Below are 18922 nucleotides of genomic sequence, written 5' to 3' on the forward strand. Positions count from 1 at the left end.
GGCTCGTCTGCAGTCAGCCGGCAGAGGCGAAAATGTGTGACAAACGAAAAGGAAATGACGGCAGCTCATCTGCAAAAAAAGTTAGGACCTACAGCAATCGCGAAAATTACATCACCATGGGCTTCACTGAGGGACCAGACAAACGACCTGAGTGTGTGATTTGTGGAGAAAAGTTGGCAAACTCGAGCCTGAAGCCCAGAAAGCTGAAGAGACATCAGGCGTCTAAGCACCCAGAAACCGTTGGGAAGGATCCAGACTTTTTTCGGAGGAAAGACCAGTCTCTCAAGGCGAACAAGCCTGTTGATGTTAGAGTAGCGTGGAGCAGGGGTGGCAGTGATTTACAGAAGGCTACCGAAGCCTCCTTTCAGTGTTCGCTTTTAATTGCAAAAGCAAAGAAACCGCACAATATTGGCGAGCAGCTCATCAAACCAGCCTGCATCAAAATGGTTTAGAAACTGTGCGGCCCACAGGTGGCGGATAAACTAAAATCAGTACCACTCTCGAACAATGTAGTGAAAGACCGAATTGATAAGATGTCAAGTGATTGCGAGCAGCAGCTGTCAGTAAAGCTTAGAAAGGGTCCATTTGCCATACAACTTGATGAAACTACAACTGTCGCAGACGAGGCTGTGCTCATCGTTTATGTGCAATATATCGAAAATGAGGATCTGAAGCAGGACATTCTCATGTCAGTCAACCTTACTACCACCACTCGAGGTGAGGATATTTTTACTGCAGTGGATTCTTACTTCATTCAACATAAATGCAAACCATTCACCATTAGGGCCTGATTTGAGAGGATGAATACAGGATTTGAATATTGGCCAAAATTTTGAAATACATATGGTGCAAGATTAGATTTGTTGATTGAAGGCACAAGTCAAAGAAGCATAGTGGGTCTAATTATGATGCATATGCCTGTGTATAAGCAGTTTGTTATTAGTAAAAAGTATTAAAATGACAAAAAAAAGTATTTTATGGTATTTTATTAGGAGGGGGGTCCAGGAATTTCATCAGAGATGTTTGGGGGTCCCTGGGAGAAAAAAGGTTGGGAACCCCAGGTCTACCTGACACGCAAACTCATAAACAATGTTTCTGTACTGGAGGTGTACAGTATTTCAATAGGCAACCCTGAAAGGATTATTTCTCTAGAAGAGCAACACAGCCAAAACATAGGCATTGTATGCATAAAAGGGGCAAAAGCTAAAGTTAAGTGACTGTTACTTTTGTAGCAGTAGTTTGATTTGATAGTTTATTTGATAGGGACAGCACATGTTAATGAACATCAAGTACAAAATACAAAATGTAAACATGCAGGGTTGTAGCAAGAGCTAATTTACACTAGGGGTGGGACGATACATCGATCCAGATCGATACATCGATGTAATTATCAACGATCGAATCGGATCGATGCGATGTAATAAGATCGATTCATATCGATACTCTTATTTTGAAAATCCTGTGGCGAGTCTCATAACTGATTGTGTTAAATGGGCATATGATATCATCTCATATCGATCGCAGGCACCTGAATCTAATCGTATCGTATTGTATCGTGAGAGACTTTGTGATATCGGCAAATATCGTATCGTTGTCCAAATAATCGATATCGTATCGTATCATGATGAAACTGGTGATTCCCACCCCTAATTTACACACATGCACGCACAGTACAAATATACATTTATTTTTGAAAAAAATTAAACTCTTTTACTTGAAATATTTTCACTGTGCTCCTAAATATTTTTGGGTGCTCCTAAATTTCTTTGTGTGCTCCTAACTTTTTTCATTTAGGAGCACCTGTGCCCCTAGTGAAAAAGGTTAGCGTAGAGCCCTGTAAGGTGATATCTGGAACACACAAACACACTATTTTTTTAAATCACATGCCATGAAACTCTGGGACCTGGCTGAATTTAAGACTGCACAAATCATGTTTAAAGCACGAAACAATTCACTCCCGGGAAACATCCAAAAATTCTGTTATAGAGAGGGGGGTTACAATTTAGAGGATAGTCTAACTTCAAGAAACAGGCTGTTGATTCAACAATGTATGTATATTTCAGTTTGTGGAGTGAATATGAGTTGCATAAGATAATAGAGTGTGAAGGTATACTGAATACTGTCTATCATGTATGTCATATTATATGTTATGAATTGAAAATGTGGGACCCTGATGTAAACAAGATGAAAGTCTTTCTCTGGTCTGCATCCCCTTAACAATTGTGTGTATTGAGCCGCACTGTATTGTACCCATTCTGCAATCTGTTAATAAAGTTTTCAATCAATCAATCAATCAAGGGGGTAGGAATACATACGTTTACACTTCATCCTACTCCTGCTTGTTTGTTTTTTTAATCCATTTATTACTTGTTTTTTTATTATTATTTATTTTCTATTTATGTTCAAAATAAATAAACGCATTCATTCAAGATATTGTGTGAGCAAAAGTATAGTTAATTTACTCATACAGTATGTACATCCTCAGGCCTCATGCGGATCTCACAGCTGTGCCCGCACAGTGCAATACTCCAATTCAGCCATTGGCAATTCAGCCATTGGGTGGGTGGCACTGCTGAGCGGCCCTCATGTGTGAACACTTTAGGCAACCAACTTTTCTGATGAATACCCACAAAACATGGAGGTCCCGAACGCATGGAAGTATTGATTGCGCCGTAACGAATCATTAAAAAAATATACCGTTAACTGGAATATGTTGTGCCTTTACACATATGTTGGATTATGTAATTGGTTTGTCATGACAAACTAATAAAAGAAAAATCGCGATTTACCCGGTGGCTACAACAACACACAGTGACTAAATGCCTGTGTTAGACCTACAGTATAATACTGCCAGCTGCTATAAGAAAACCAAAAACTATCAGTATCGGCAGTGTATCGGCCGATATGACTCATAGACGATCGGTGATCGGTATCAAAAAACGTGATCGGGGCATCCCTAGTAATAAAACACAAATATGTACATGATGCAATAGCAACTGGGGTAGGGATGGCCAAAAACGTTATCGCGATAAAATTATAAAATTATTTTCATATAACTCGATATCGATAATTATCGTCGATATAATGTCTGTCAAGTTTAATTAACTTCTTATGCCCGGCGCCGATGGACGGGCTATTAATAGACTTGTTTTTCTGCTGCGAATGTCTCGAGTTGATGTCGTCATCAGTCCGCGCACGTTAGCAGTTAGCCAGAGCGAGCAGTGTATCCCATGACAATGTACTAAATATCCCTAAAATACTCTGTTCCGCCCCAATACATTGCAACGACGTCCACCGTATACCACACACTACTATAACCGTGGCATCAGAATTCACGCCACACACATACTCGGCACGTAAATATATAAAATAGCGCCGTGCAAGCTAATTATCCTAGCCAGCCTTGAGTCATACCTCTCTACCCAGAGGTGCAGCGCGGGTCTCCTTCGCTCTCGGCCATCTCCTTCACTGATTGGTTGTACTGTACCGGTCCCAAAATGGCATCTGGTCATAAATCAATATTTTTCAGAGTGTTGCATACATTTTGCGATTTTAATATCAAACGTTTTCAAGTATTAACATCACTAACATGTAGGGCTGACCTTCGAAGCTTTTTTTGGCAATCGAAGCTTCGGGGCCGAGCTTCGATTTTAATTCGAAGCTTCGAAAAAAAAATTTTTTTTTTTTTTTTTTTTTTTTTTTTTTATATATATATATATATATATATATATATATTTTTTTTTTTAATCTTATGTTGTGGGACTTGTACAGCACTTTCGTAAACGTTGTTGTTTTTAAATGTGCTCTATAAATAAAGTGGGTTGGATTAATTAATTAAGTAGCCCCTTTCGTGACTGACGCATCCAACAAGGTTTCACTCGGCTGTGTGATTTAATTCAAGGTGGATCGCTGTTGTCGTTTGAACAACTTCAGATTTCATGGGAACTACCAATCCCCCAAATCAAGAATGTTTAAGATGAATGAAGTAAGATTTTGATTATTTGAAATATGGCCTGTGTAGACTAAACTATGCACAGAATTATGTCAGTCTACAAGGTCCGGATTCTACATGGTCCGGCAATGTAGACCTTGTAGACTCCACTACAGACCAATTATCAGTGAATGTTCATGCATTTTTAAGAAGGGCAACTTCCACAAAAAAACAAAGAACTCACCAAAACATCTCAGTAGCACCTTATCTAAATGTTATATTTCATATATGGAGATTCATATTTATTTATGTATTGCATGCATTTCTACATTTTATTTCCTATTGTTTATTCATCCCAGTATCTTTCTTTCTTATGTGTGGAATTCTACAAGGTGCGCGCACACACACACACACACTTACATTTAGTCATTTAGCTGACACTTTTATCCAAAGCGACTTACAAGTTCTGTACGACAAGACAGCAAGAAGGGTACAACTCTATCAGCTGAGTAACAATGTTCATCAAAGTGTTGCGTGTTACAGTGTAGGTTAGTTTATTAGGACAAGTGCATGACAGTAAGGTTAGTCACGGTTAGATTTTTATTTTTTTTTTATCATTTCAGATAATGGTTGAAGAAGTGAGTCTTTAGTCGACGGCGAAAGATTGGACGGGATTCAGCTGTCCTAACTGGGATGGGTAGTTCACACACACACACACACACACACACACACACACACACACACACACACACACACACACACACACACACACACACACACACACACACACACACACACACACACACACACACACACACACACACACACACACACACACACACACACACACACACACACACACACACACACACACACACACACAGAAGTAAAAAAAATGAAAAAAATTTTTTTTTTTTTTTTTTTTTTAACTTCGATTTTTTTTTTTAATGTTCGAAGCTTGTGCCATCGAATCGAACGTTCGAAGCTTCGAAGCATTTAAGACAGCCCTACTAACATGTCACAAAAGCATGTAGAATGTATATTATCATCAATACGTTAGTTTAGCAATAGGTTAAAAGTGCCTTTAGATAGATTTTACTTTTCGATTTTATGAAGTCTAGTCGCAAGGGCGACCATTTTGGACATTTTGAACCATGGGAATTGTAGTCTTTTTGCTGCCATTTTGTAGAGGGGTGCATAGCTGTCGATCAGCGTTGGAATTTCTCCGAACTACACTTCCTGGAAGATTATATGGGGTTCAAGGTTCAGAGCTCTGTATGAATTATTTCAATAACTGTTATTATTCGGGATAATAAGCCACAAAAGGTAAAGTTTTTGACCAATTTTAAAACGCAGTTAGTTTCTCTTCCCTATTGTTAACATGTAGGAACAATTAGATCTGAAATTAGTTTCAAAACGGTTGCACTGTGGGGAAAATTTTAAAGTACAGTAGATTTCATTATCTGTTCTTATGCATGCCTGGTGATACTAAATCCAAATTGAACTCGGGCATTTGTCCATGCAAATGGACATTGTAGAAGTGGAGCAATATTCCATTTACCTAGGTATATTTTAGGCGAAAATATTCCACGGGTGGAACAGGTTAAGGAGAGGAAACAACACTGTCCTAAGGAGAGGAAACAACACTGTATTAAGGAGAGGAAACAACACTGTATTAAGGAGAGGAAACAACACTGTCCTAAGGAGAGGAAACAACACTGTATTAAGGAGAGGAAACAACACTGTATTAAGGAGAGGAAACAACACTGTATTAAGGAGAGGAAACAACACTGTATTAAGGAGAGGAAACAACACTGTATTAACACTTTGGTTGCCTTGGGTTAAATTCATGATATACCATAGGTTGCCGGCTCTATTTGTCTATGGAGAAGTACCCCTTCTTTGCATGGCTATAACTTTTTTAATTCTATTGCTACATTGCCATTATTAGGGCCCATTCAAAGTCCTATATGTATTGTTCATTGTGTAGCAACGTTAAACTTTTTCATTCACATATTCATAGTAAAGTATGGTCTAATGTATAAGTATGTTTATCTCTTTCTGCAGCTTTCTCCAGAACGTGATCTATAGCCCCAAATGCATTATATTGATGATGCAATACAGTTTTATGGCAATCAGCGCGATATAAAAAATTCCAACTAGACGTACTTCTAGAAGTTACTACACGTCATCTGATGTTGACCGGATGGGCTAGGGGGCGTTTATAATTCCGTGGGCAGCGTTATACCAATCATCTAATGTGGGTCAAATGTTGATAATAGCAGTTAGTATCGAAGACGGTAACGTTACACGCTAAAACTCACCCCAGTCTCTGCACGCCGTTGGGCGATCATCGTAGAGTAGAAATCTTATCATTATGGGATGTAGATTTACCCGGTCCATCTCCAGCTTGTATAATGGTATATACGTCCAAATCATGTTGTTTATCGAGTTATTGGCAATCGATCACTGTGTATTGTGATGAGCTAGAATAGGGCTGGGCGATATAACGATAACGATAAATATCGCGATATATTTGAATAATCGATATCGAATATCAAAATTTAAAAAAAATCGAAAAATAGTTTTTTTTTTTTTTTTTTTTACCTGCAACAGGGCAGTTTTAAAACCAGAGACAGTGGACAGACTTGTCTTTCTTGCCTGCAACTTAAAGTAATGGCTTTGCTTGTCCAAATGACAATACTGACCAAATTCAGATTTCTTTTCTCTTGTCCATTTATTTTGTTTGCTTTCTAATTTAAAATACATTTTGAAACCGTCTGTACACAGTAGGCTATGTGTGCTAGCAGAACTAGACTCCAGTCACGAGTCACAGTGCACATGTGCGGTGGTTTGTCCACCAAAAAAGCGCCAAAAGATCGAAAATAAACTAGCAGAGCCAGAACTGTTCAACTCCTCTGGAGCCACAGCCAGCAGAGAAGCCGGTTTACTTTAGCTTTTAAACCAGCTGCAGCCTGAGAACTGGAGTGTGAGGGGATGTAACACTAAAGATGGCGGCAATGACAAAGAATTGCTGCAAAATAAACATACATCTGTTGTTAAAAAAAAAATGTTGTTGTTTTTTTTTTTTTTTTTTTTTTTTTTATACTTATAACAATTCGATAATTATCGATATCGAGAAATAAAATAAAATTATCATATCGTTATCGCGATATGATTTTTTTCCATATCGCCCAGCCCTAAGCTAGAATGCCGGGACCTATAGCGAGTGCCCGGAAGTAATACGGACGTCCAGCACAACCTCTATGCCACTTCCTGTTTAAGCGATTGCGCCGATCGGCCACCAGATGGCGCTCCTGAACCGCCAGAGAGCTCAGTGGGTCCTCCTGGTGGATCTCAGGCCAGCGGAGGGGACATATGAATCCGATCGCAGATTTTTGAAATATTGATATAAGGACGCTGTACAGCGTCCTCCGGCAACTTGAGCATGGCCGGCAATGACGTCTAAACACGTTTCCTGGCAGCCAAAGTGTTAAGGAGAGGAAACAACACTGTCCTAAGGAGAGGAAACAACACTGTCCTAAGGAGAGGAAACAGCACTGTCCTAAGGAGAGGAAACAGCACTGTCCTAAGGAGAGGAAACAACACTGTCCTAAGGAGAGGAAACAACACTGTCCTAAGGAGAAGAAACAACACTGTCTTTGGAGAGGAAACAACACTGTCCTAAGGAGAGGAAACAACACTGTCCTAAGGAGAGGAAACAACACTGTCCTAAGTAGGGGTGCACCGATATGAAAATTGGCCACCGATACCGATTGTTCAAGTAACACAATCGGCCGATACCGATATTTGTGTATTATTTGTATAGTATTTGTAATTTTTTTTAATATTCTTTTTTTTTAATATTTTTTTTTGTAATATTTTTTTTTAATGAAACTACTGTATATTTGTATGTGTATGTTTGTATTTGTAGGCCTCTTTACTTACTTAAAAAAAGTAAACATCAAGAAATATGTTTATGGTATTAATTCCACCATGCCATGTAGCACTATCGCTCTCCCAGTATCGTCTGGCGGCCTGCAGATGGATACTGTTTTCTCAACCAGAGCTCTCAGCCAATGCAATATAACCATTTTGATTGACAGTCGATTCAGCCAATTACGCCACACCGCTAGCACCCACCTCCTGCTGTCCTTACCACCAATCGGCAAGCGTTTATTCATTTTCTACTTTCGGGCATGCCGCCATTGTTCTGTTTGCGAGAGCACAACAAACTTAACGTAGCTACGTTAGCTGCCCGGCCCGCCGACCAGCGCTCCACAGCATGACCAAATGAGACATAATGATTTTACTGCAACAAATGTTATAATAAAACAAAGCCTTTCTATACATTTGTCTGGTTGAAAACTTTATTAACAGATTGCAGAATGGGTAGTTGGGTACGGAATGAGCAACGGAATGGAACTGAGCTATGAACGGACTAACGGAGTAATGCCTTGCTTACTGCTATCTTCGGGTAAATAATATGCTTGTTATTGAACGTGTAACACTAACTATATAACGTTAATGCCACAAAACGAATGTTTGTGTCATTTTAACAGCAGATACTTTCTTAAATGCCATCTTCCCGAGAGAGGGTGTTGACGGGGAGTTGTGTTATTAATAGCATTGAACAGCTAAACGAAAGCTAGCGTTAACTATTGTTAAAGGTTTAGCCATAACTTTACCTTGGCTAAAGTTGGGGCTATTCATAATCCAGCAATAATGGCTGCAGACCTGCAAGCAAAGTACAGCAAGTTGGCAAAGGAGTATTCCAACGCAAATCACATTTTCACCAGTAACGTTAGTCTTGCATCTCCCGGTAGCTAATGCTAGCTAACCTAGCTCATGTTAGCGTCGTCACTGAGCGACCACCTCGCGTACACAATTAATGACATGTTGCGGACAGCCATATCGGTGACAATGTTTAGCTTTTAGTGCCAAATGATAAGAGTCTGAAGCGGAGTCTCAAAAGAGAATGTTGAATATTTAGTAGTAACTTTGATGCAGTAGCTTGTGTGTGTGTGGGGGACTGGGGCGGGGCCGGCGTTGTGCAGGATGCGACTGAATTTATCGGCTACTGCCATCGGCACATTCGAGCTTATCGGCCGATAGGCCGATTGCAGTCAACAAGGCACTTATCGGCCGATACCGATACCCGACCGATACATCGGTGCACCCCTAGTCCTAAGGAGAGGAAACAACACTGTCCTAAGGAGAGGACACAGCACTGTCCTAAGGAGAGGAAACAGCACTGTCCTAAGTAGGGGTGGGACGATACATCGATCCAGATTGATATATTGATCTATTATCAATGATCCAATAGGATCGATGCAATGTAAAAAGATCGATTCATATTGCAATACTCTTATTTTGAAAATCCTGTGGAGAGTCGTATCCGCTCGGCTCAACAGCAGACAGCAGTAGCGTCTGAAACGCGGACATTGCAACAGAGCAAGGCTAGTGTGCCTATTATTTTGCGACCCAAAACAAGTCCCTGCCGTTTTATTCTGCAACGGGTCAAATGCATCTAACATGCTTTGCAATCCTCGCCATTCCTTTATGCCCACGTCGTGTTAAAGACAGAAATTAACGTTACGTTAGCGTAAGATAACAACAAGCTAACCCTGATCAGAGCCATAGACAGAACAGCAGAGTGGGGACTGGGAAAGGGGGGGGGGCAGGCATTCTCCCGTTCTGTGTGTGTCAGGGCTCTACAGTGCGACCATATTGCTCGCATATGCCCCTAAAAATATGTGCGTGCGAACATGCAAAATCAAGTACTCGCACAGCGTGCGAGTGGGGCCAGCGAGTGCAGAGTACAGCCTCTCATTCGTCCTTTTTTTTCTCCGCTGCGAGAATCGTTAAAAAACTACAAGTCCCACAGTTCACAGCCGCATAAACGTTCCAATCACAGTAGTTTCCTGTGGTCACGCGACTGGAAACCGAAAGTAATGATCAGCGGCTGCGTCACTGTCTGAGTCAAACAATAATACAGCCATGTCGAAGCCCATTCATTTTTATTTTGCGCAAAAGATACCGGAGAATGAGAAGTCAGGCGAGGCAGCTCATGTTACAGAGGTGATGGTTAACGTTAACGTTAACCAAGATACTGACGCTAACCAGCATGCTAGCGAAGTTGGCCAAGCTAGCGAGGCTACACCCACTGTAGCACCCAATGTAGCCACTGTAGCTAGCGAAGCTACACCCACTGGAGCCGGAGGGAAGACATACAAATTTAACGTGAATTGGCTAAACATTTCCCCATGGCTAGAGTTCGAAAACAATGTCATGTTTTGTAAATATTGCAAAGTAGGATCGATGCATTGCGATGCATTGTTACACCCCTACAACTGGCCCACTGTGTATGTGTGTACAGCTAACTTGGCTAGCGTTAGCAATCGCAGAGGTGGGCAATGGGTCCAGCTGTAGCGCCGGACGGCCAGAGTGCAAGCGGTGTGGCAATAGGGTCCAGCTGCAGCGCCGGACGGCCAGAGTGCAACGGTGTGACGTCGTAATTGGCAGAATCGACTGTCAATCAATGGTCTACCTGACACGCAAACTACTGTACTGGAGGTGTACAGTATTTCAATAGGCAACCCTGAAAGGATTATTTTTCTAAAAGAGCAACACTAGCTCCCCCCTCTACTGATGGCCCTGGTTGTAAAGCCAGTGTCTCCTTTTTGTTCAATATCACTGCCTTTCTTATTAGGCCTAGTTGTTGGCTACAACTTTGCCATAGTAGGCATTAATCACTTAATTAATAGTTCAAATGTCTGTCCCATTCCCTTTTGCACACGCAGATGATACACACACACGCACACAGTGGGCCAGTGACTTTGGTGGTATGTGCTATTGCACAGATGTGTCCCATTTGCACATGCACGCACAGTACAAATATACATTTATTTTTGAAAAAGAAAATAAACTCTGTTACTTGACATATTTTCACTGTGCTCCTAAATATTTTTGGGTGCTCCTAAATTTCTTTGTGTGCTCCTAAATTTCTCATTTAGGAGCACCTGTGCCCCTAGTGAAAAAGGTTAGCGTAGAGCCCTGTGTGTGTGTGCGCGCGTTTGGAAAGACCAGATGAAGTATAGTATATTCATAGTAAATGTACTAAGGATGGACAGATAATGTTGATATTTAAACATAAAAAATACAATACATAATAAATGTATTCATGATCATCATGCAACATAAAACAATTTATGGAACGGTTTGGGAGAGGAAGGGGTTTTAGGTTGCGTGTTGTGAGTTCCAAAAATATTTACATAACACATTGGTCGCCAACAACGTCATAATTCGTTATTGCCCGCCATGCGTTGAACGCCAAATTCGTTGTTGGGATCAATATTAAATTTTTTAGCCATGGCATTCATAATTCATCCAGCCTCCCTCCGGGACTGCAGCGGCACCCTGTCTGATATTGCAACGCCTCAATACCGCCGCCTGGTGGATGATCGGGCGAGGTACAATCCACACTAGGCTTGGGCGGTATCCTTTTTTTCACACCGTCAAACCTTTATGATATAATACCCCGGTGCACGGTATTTGAAGGTATGACTTTCATTTTCATCAGCGGGGGGGTCCAACCCGTGTTACCAAGTAAACAAATCATCGTCAGCTCTCAGAATGGTAGTCCCGCACCGGTAGAAGCCTGCACCGTTTTAGCGTTAGCATCTAGCCATGGCAGACTATTTGATTACTTAAGGCATAGGTGTCAAACTCATGGCCCGCGGGCCAAATGTGGCCCGCCACGTCATTTGATGTGGCCCCCCAAGAGCTCCGGGGGGGGGGGGGGGGGGGGGGGGGGGGAAGAAGAAAAAAAACATTTAAACGTTAATCTTGGGTTAAAAAATAGCGGCGTTAAAATAATTGTGGGTTAATGCGTTAATAAAGCTTTAACTAAGACAGCCTTAGTTATTACACATTCTTTTTATTTATTTATTATATTTTAGCGTTTTTACAGCTTTTTCATTGTCACGCAGGACCGACAGAGGGGAGGGCGAACGGGAGGAGAAGTGGGGAGGACATGCGACAAATAACGTCGGGTGCTGAGATCGAACCCGGGTCGGCCGCGTAGGTGCGCGTGGCACTATGGTACGTGCCACAAGGGCGCCCCTGTTATTACACATTCTTACACATACATGTATGTTGAACATCTGAGGTATTGATGAAGTAACAAAGGAAAAAAGCCAAAAGCACTTACTCCTCAGTAGGGATGGGTACCGAATTCGGTACTTTTGAGGTACCGAACCGAAACACGTCGGTACTACCGAGTATCGAATCAAGTGAGAAACCGAAAAAAAAATAATGTACTACCAGATTCGCGTATAGCGTTATTTATTTCCCGTGACTTCGCGGTTTATTCATAACGCTATGCACATTTCACAACACAGCCAGCTGTTAGAAACTGTACATTGTAACATTATATAACATAACGTTATGTTATTTCACGGTTATTTCACGGTTTATTCACATAACGTTATATTGTTTACACTGTCTATTCTATTATAACCCTCCCAAATCATATTCAGAAAGTATCACAAAGACTTCTATTGACCAAGGAATTAGTTATTATTTCGCGGTTTATTCACATATTATATTGTTTACACTGTCTTTCTTCTATTATAACCCTCCCAAATCATATTCAGAAAGGCACACACAACATATTCCAGTTAACGGTATATTTTTTTAATTATTCGTTATGGCGTAATCAATACTTCCATGCGCATAAATTGCGTTCGCGACCTCCATGTTTTGGGGGTAGTCATCAGAAACCTTGGATCCGGGATTCGCTCCCATCCATCGGGCAAGAACTGTGGGTTTTCAGCCTCTCTCTCTGGAGCTTAACGAAGTTTCCTCCGGAGTTTCTAGAGGGGCTTGTCGCGGCTCATGCGCATGCGCACGCTCAACCAATCAGAGAGGGGTCTGCAGAAATGGAGTTCAACCAATCAGAGAGGGGTCTGCAGAAATGCGGCTACGAAATGTAGAGACGCCCACTAGAGCGGTCTCGCCCTCTGCTGACGCGTGTGTGCACTACACTCCGTGTGTGCACTACACTCAAAACTCTGTTTCACTGTTATAGAAACTGAAGCGCATCTGTGATTTTGACGGTGACGGACGGTATTGATTTTCAATACCGTCAGGATTTCTAAATACCCTGGTATACCGTCATACCGTCATACCGCCCAAGCCTAATCGACACCAAACCGGAAGTGGCGCTGGTGCATCGAGGAAATCCCTCCGGCAGTACTATCTTGTTTACGAGGATCAAGAGACACAATCGAGTGCATTGGGATCGCTTTCGAAACGCAATAATCTATATGATTTGTGTTTATTGCGTCATACAAACGGGAAATGGATCTAGCAGATCGACGTCAAATAATTGGAATATTCTTCCTCCAGTCTCATCGGAGGAAACGACCCCCCCCCCCTCCTTCACGCATGATGAAGCATAATGTATACCGATCATATACATTTGAATTTTTTAATATAGCGTGTATAGGAAAGAAACACCAATCGATAATCTATCATAGCTTCAGGGCCTATAACGTGCGTTTTTGGAATTACAGCAGAAAAGCTTAAAAACATACTTATATTCTCGACGGTATTAACACAACAATGTATGAATGAAAAAACATAACGTTCCCACATCCGGAACGATAGCTACCCGATGTTGAATCGGCCATAATAATGTCAATATAGCTATAATATTTAAAAAGTTATAGCCCTGCAAAGAAGGTAAACATCTTGCTAGAGCCATATGAAATCCATTAAATTTTTTTTCCAAATTCCATTATATATTTTTTCCAAATTCCGTTTTTTCCGTTTTAATATTTCAGAATTCTGTATTTTGCTTTTTACGCTCATTTTACCATCAGAAATAGTGTCTAATAAGTGGGAATGAATAAATGTCCACAATTGAATAAGATATAACAGTCCATTTAATGTTTTTAAGTGCTGCAACTCAGAAACAGTTCATTTTTACACAATATTTTTCAAATAATATTGTGACAAAATAAAAATAAACATTTCAAGTGTAAACAAACAATAGATACAGCTAGCTACTACTGTCATTATCACAATGTAAGTAGCCTAGCTATATCTATTCTATTGTGATGAAATATAGTAATGCATAATTTAGGCACCTTTAGTTTAGTTTATAAAGGACAGTGTGTACTGACAATCATTTGCATTAAACAAATAGACGGGTGCACCAGATTTAGCAAGAAGCTATAATTTCTAGTCCTGTGTACTTTATGTACTGCAACGTTACATAGCTATTTCATCACAATAGTGTCAGTGATTAGCCTCGCCCTCTAGCTGTATCTATTGTGATCACCAGGGATCATCGTTAGAGAGCTGGTGTGTATGGGGCTGCGGCACTGCAGAAAGTGCAGATATACCCTACTCTGTTTTGAAGCACAGTGTTTTTCCGTGTTCCTGACATGGCTTTTGGAGAGTGATCTTCGCACGTGTTTTGCGAGTCCAGTCCACGGCATGTTGGCAGAATTTGTAAAACACCTTATCGCCGGTCATATACAAGTCATTAGGATACTGTGCTGCTCTGAATTTAGGGCTTAGTGTGGTTGGTCCAAAATATATCAGACATTTCAAAGGTAATCACCGTTGCATTAGGGTTTCACTGTTTCACACACAAAAGCTGGGGGGGGGTTGAAAGCTCGCCGTTGCTAATAAACATTTAAAATAATTTTTATAAACGAGTAAAAAAAAATCACTGAGCTAGCCTTGGCTAAGATTAGGGATGCACCGATCCGATATTGGTATCGGACGCCGATATCAGTAAAATAGCTGGATCGGGTATCGGTAAAAATATATATATCGGATCTTTTTTTTTTTAATATATATATAATAAATTAAATAAGAAATAACCATTCAGTACATTTATATCTATGTGTTCATTTGTTACATTTAGTTTCACTAAGTTAGGAAAGTAATGTTTTAAGTCAAGCCTGATGTTGCCTTGCACAAAAGAATGATCCCAGTCTCTTCCACACAGTGAGGCATACAGTTTATTAATTGAATGAATGAAGTTTATTTTCTGTCTTTGTTTACAACAAATCAAAAACACACTTGTGATCCTTTACAATTCTTAAAAACAAAATATATTTTAATATATATAAAATAAAATAAACGTGGATTAAATAATTTTTTTTTAACTTTTTTGGAAAAGAAATTTGGACAATGGGTATCTGATCGGTATTGGCCGATACCCAAACCAAGGTATCGGGACTGAAAAAGTAGGATCGGTGCATCCCTAGCTAAAATGGCTTCTTCCGCATTTTGACGCAGGAGCGCTGTAATTGCTGGGCGCACCAGGCATGTGACAAAGCAGCCAGCAATCACAGCGCTCCTGCGTCAAAATGCGGAAGAAGCCATTTTAGCCAAGGCTAGCTCACTGATTTTTTTACTCGTTTATAAAAATTATTTAAAATGTTTATTAGCAACGCCGAGCTTTCAAACCCCCCCCCCCCCCCCCGCGCTTTTGTGTGTGAAACCCTAATGCAACGGTGAGTACCTTTGAAATGACTGATATATTTTGGACCAACCGCTCGTTTTTAACCAGTGCTTGATGGTGCACATTAACATGGCTAGTAGCGTGGAATCAGTGACTGCGTATTCAAGCAAGGCTTGCATCACAGTTACGAAAGGGGCTAGGTTTCAGAAGAAGAAATGTAAGATTTTAGAGTGGCCATCACAGTCACCTGACTTGAAGCTAGTGTCTGGCGATGCATCACGTTTGCAGCAGGTTATGACAGCAAAAGGGTGCTCTACTAAGTACTGAAGATGCTTGTCATGAAGGGGTTGAATAATTTTAAGACTGCAGTAGTCATTAAAAGTAGCATTTTGTGTTTAATTTGGATAACAACCCCTGTAATATTAGTTTCATTAAACAACTTAAGCAGTTCTTGTGTAATTTGTTTATTGTAAACAGTTGGGAAATTGTACATTTTGCCAAAAAGCCCAATATGCAATGGGGGTTGAATAATTTTGATAGCAACTGTATATAAAAAAATATGCATGTAATCGTATCTCCTGTGCTGGCACAAGCACTACTATAGCGTGGAGTGGAGAGATAACACACAATATAATAATTCATGGAGATATACTAAAAAGCTATTTATCATTTTTGGCTGGTAAAGAATCTCTCTGGTTGGTAGTTTTTTCAATCTAAAGAGTACATTTTGTTCCCCATTTTTCAGCATTTAGCTACAGGCATGGATACATTGTATGTAATGATAAACAATGTCATAGTAACGGGCGGTTGTTATATTATTTCACGATATAATCAAGTAGCTATAATGAGTCAATAGATAAAAAGCAGTAATGGCATGTAGGTTACTCACCCTACTCATGTACAGTAGGCATCCACATTCCACACTACACAGCATTTATAGACATAAATAAACTTCATGGCTCATCTCCTACTCTGGGTATTCAGTAGGTGGTGTCAAAGAGGCAACTTACCCATGTGACCTGAGGATACTAGTAAAACATTTTGAAATATTAAATTGCAAATAGAATCAATTGTTGATTTTTCTACTAATCAATAAAATAATCACTGTCCTAAGGGAGGCAAGAAACACTGCCCGTCAGGTGTTTCTATTGCTTATTCAAGAGACACCAAGATACAATGCTTGTTTTGATGAGTTTACTTTTGGCCTAAGCCTGGGCTACACTTCACCCTGGCTGGGGTACACATCTGATGATAGAGAAGCAAAATCCATGCCGAAGTCATCTTAAGGTTGTACGTCCCACTGACAGATTTGGCTAGGTTTAGAGAGAGAGAGAGAATAGTGACAGTTACATGTAACACTAATCTATATTATAGGTCAACATAATGATGGCATTTGCTGAACCCTAGGAAATGAATAGAATTATATTTGAAAGAAATTATATATAATATTAAATTGCCTTCTCCTTAAAACGGGTGGCATTCCCCTTTAATGACACAGGTTTAATCTAGCCTGTGTAGATTATATAGGCGTACAAGCTATGAGGAAAGTGACTTAATAACCTTGAAAGTCAATTAATCAAGGCAAACCAAACCAGACTACAGCACAAACACACACTGCTCTGCCATGGTCCACTCCATAGAGTACAAAGGCATGCCCCTGTGTGTGGGAATGTAAGTGAAATTGTTAGCTGCAGCAACCACAGTGTGAAAACCACTTGCATACTGTACCCCGATTAAACCAATTAATAATAACAGCACCGGGGCGTCCTAGTACGTCCGTTCCAACTCTGATTTACGAGAGGTTGTCCAGACCGAAGTTATTTGGGGATCAGATGACAGCTGCAGTATTACAACACCATCCGCAATATTGACACTCTGTAGCTCTACACTGTATAACAAGAACGGTATTGACCCGTTACGGCCATACTCAAATACACAACATAACCATTCAGTTTTCTGTTCAAAGTTCTCAAAATATATGGAACAAGGCTAGTAGGTAGGATCCCGTCAGGCAGAATGTGTTGCATAGTGTAACCTAATCTAAACTCACACACCCCCGAAGTAGTTTTCGCTGCCTATCCCACCTGTGTCACCATCAAAACAAGCCACAGATATGTCACCAAATACAAAATGGTACATTGTTGCAAGTCGACGAGTTCTATCCGAGTCCAGTCAATTAATCTCACATTTCGCTGAGCTTTTTCAACATCCAAGAACCAGCAAACCTAGTTAAAAACACAAGTTATCCGGAGTGTGTGAATGATATTTACCTTTAATGCATATTTTTCTCCACTTCCCTTTTGGAATATTTCCAACACTTTGCCATTAATCCCCATGCCGAGGACCTGGCTTGTGACTTTGTAGTCGTCAGTGATGGCATTCTTTTTTATTTGAAGAGGAGTGTGAGGTTTGACGAAGAACGGCGTGAAGGGAGCAGAGTTCAGGTTGTGAGGCTGCTGCTGCTGCTGGTTCGAGAAAGCCGGTTGATTCTGGTTCGGTGCGTTCGACAACATTCTGCTTTAATTTGGCGCTTGATGATTACAATAAAAAGGGGGGTATATCGTCCAGTAATTGTGTTCTTCGTCTTAAACAACTAGTCCACTAACTAGCTAGCTGCTAACGCAAACACAGAGATAGTAAAACTCATGTTTCCCTCGCATGCTGCTCGCTAGCCCGGACAGCTAGCTGATAGCTAATGTTTCATACGCCATACAAAATCTTCTCCGTTTTTTTTTATTTTTTTTAAATAACCAAGCCTCTCTATTGTGAAGCCAGACAACGAAATAGGTTTGCGATTATGATATGACTAATATCACACAGCCGAAGCACTACATGGACAAAACCGTATCGCTCAACGCTCAATGTTCGGCAGCTCCTCAAAACAACAAACTACTTCTAAGTGACTTCATGTCATCATCGCCACCTGCCCATCTTCGTGCTGGAAGCACCGGAGAAGGAGGCGTGATTTATTTCCGTAGACTATGTGTGCGAAGACGCTAGCCTATCAGAGAGCGTCGTCGCACACATAGGCTACGGACAAAAATCACGGGGGAAGGAGGGGTTTATTGAAGAGGACTTGCCGTAAAGGAAACTGTGATTGATTGATTGATTGAAAAGTTTATTAACAGATTGCAGAATGGGTACAGTACAGTACAGCTCAGTACATACAATTGTTAAGGGGATGCAGACCAGAGAAAGACTTTCGTCTTGTTTACATCAGGGTCCCCCATTTTCAATTCATCTGTTCTTTCCCGACATTCATATTCTTGAAGTTGATAATACCTTCGTCTTAAAAAACAATATGTTTTAGGGACTTTGAAAAACACTACTAGCTATATATACGTAAGCTGTATTTGTAGCCTATGCCGTAATCACTCTCAGATCACAGACACATCATTTAAAGAGACAAACCACCGCTTATATGGCAGGCAAAATACTTTGTTTCAAATTGTAGATATTGTACATATATATATATAATATATAGAATCAATGACTGCATGAAAGCT

General features: G+C 40.5%; 1 protein-coding gene across 2 annotated transcripts in view; it reads right to left on the reverse strand.

Annotated features, from left to right (window-relative positions):
* Nucleotides 1-18340, reverse strand: part of LOC311244588 (MAP kinase-activated protein kinase 2-like) — a 51757-nt gene extending 33417 nt beyond the window's left edge. For both annotated transcript variants that reach the window (XM_084334178.1, XM_084334177.1), the window contains exon 1: nt 17687-18340. In XM_084334178.1, the coding sequence (XP_084190304.1) occupies nt 17687-17929 (243 nt within the window). In that variant the 5' untranslated portion in view covers nt 17930-18340. The remainder of the gene's footprint in view (nt 1-17686) is intronic.
* Nucleotides 18341-18922: the final 582 nt, after the last annotated feature.

This window comes from Notolepis coatsorum (genome assembly GCF_963971535.1).
Source record: "Notolepis coatsorum genome assembly, chromosome: 17".
Classification (NCBI taxonomy): domain Eukaryota; kingdom Metazoa; phylum Chordata; class Actinopteri; order Aulopiformes; family Paralepididae; genus Notolepis; species Notolepis coatsorum.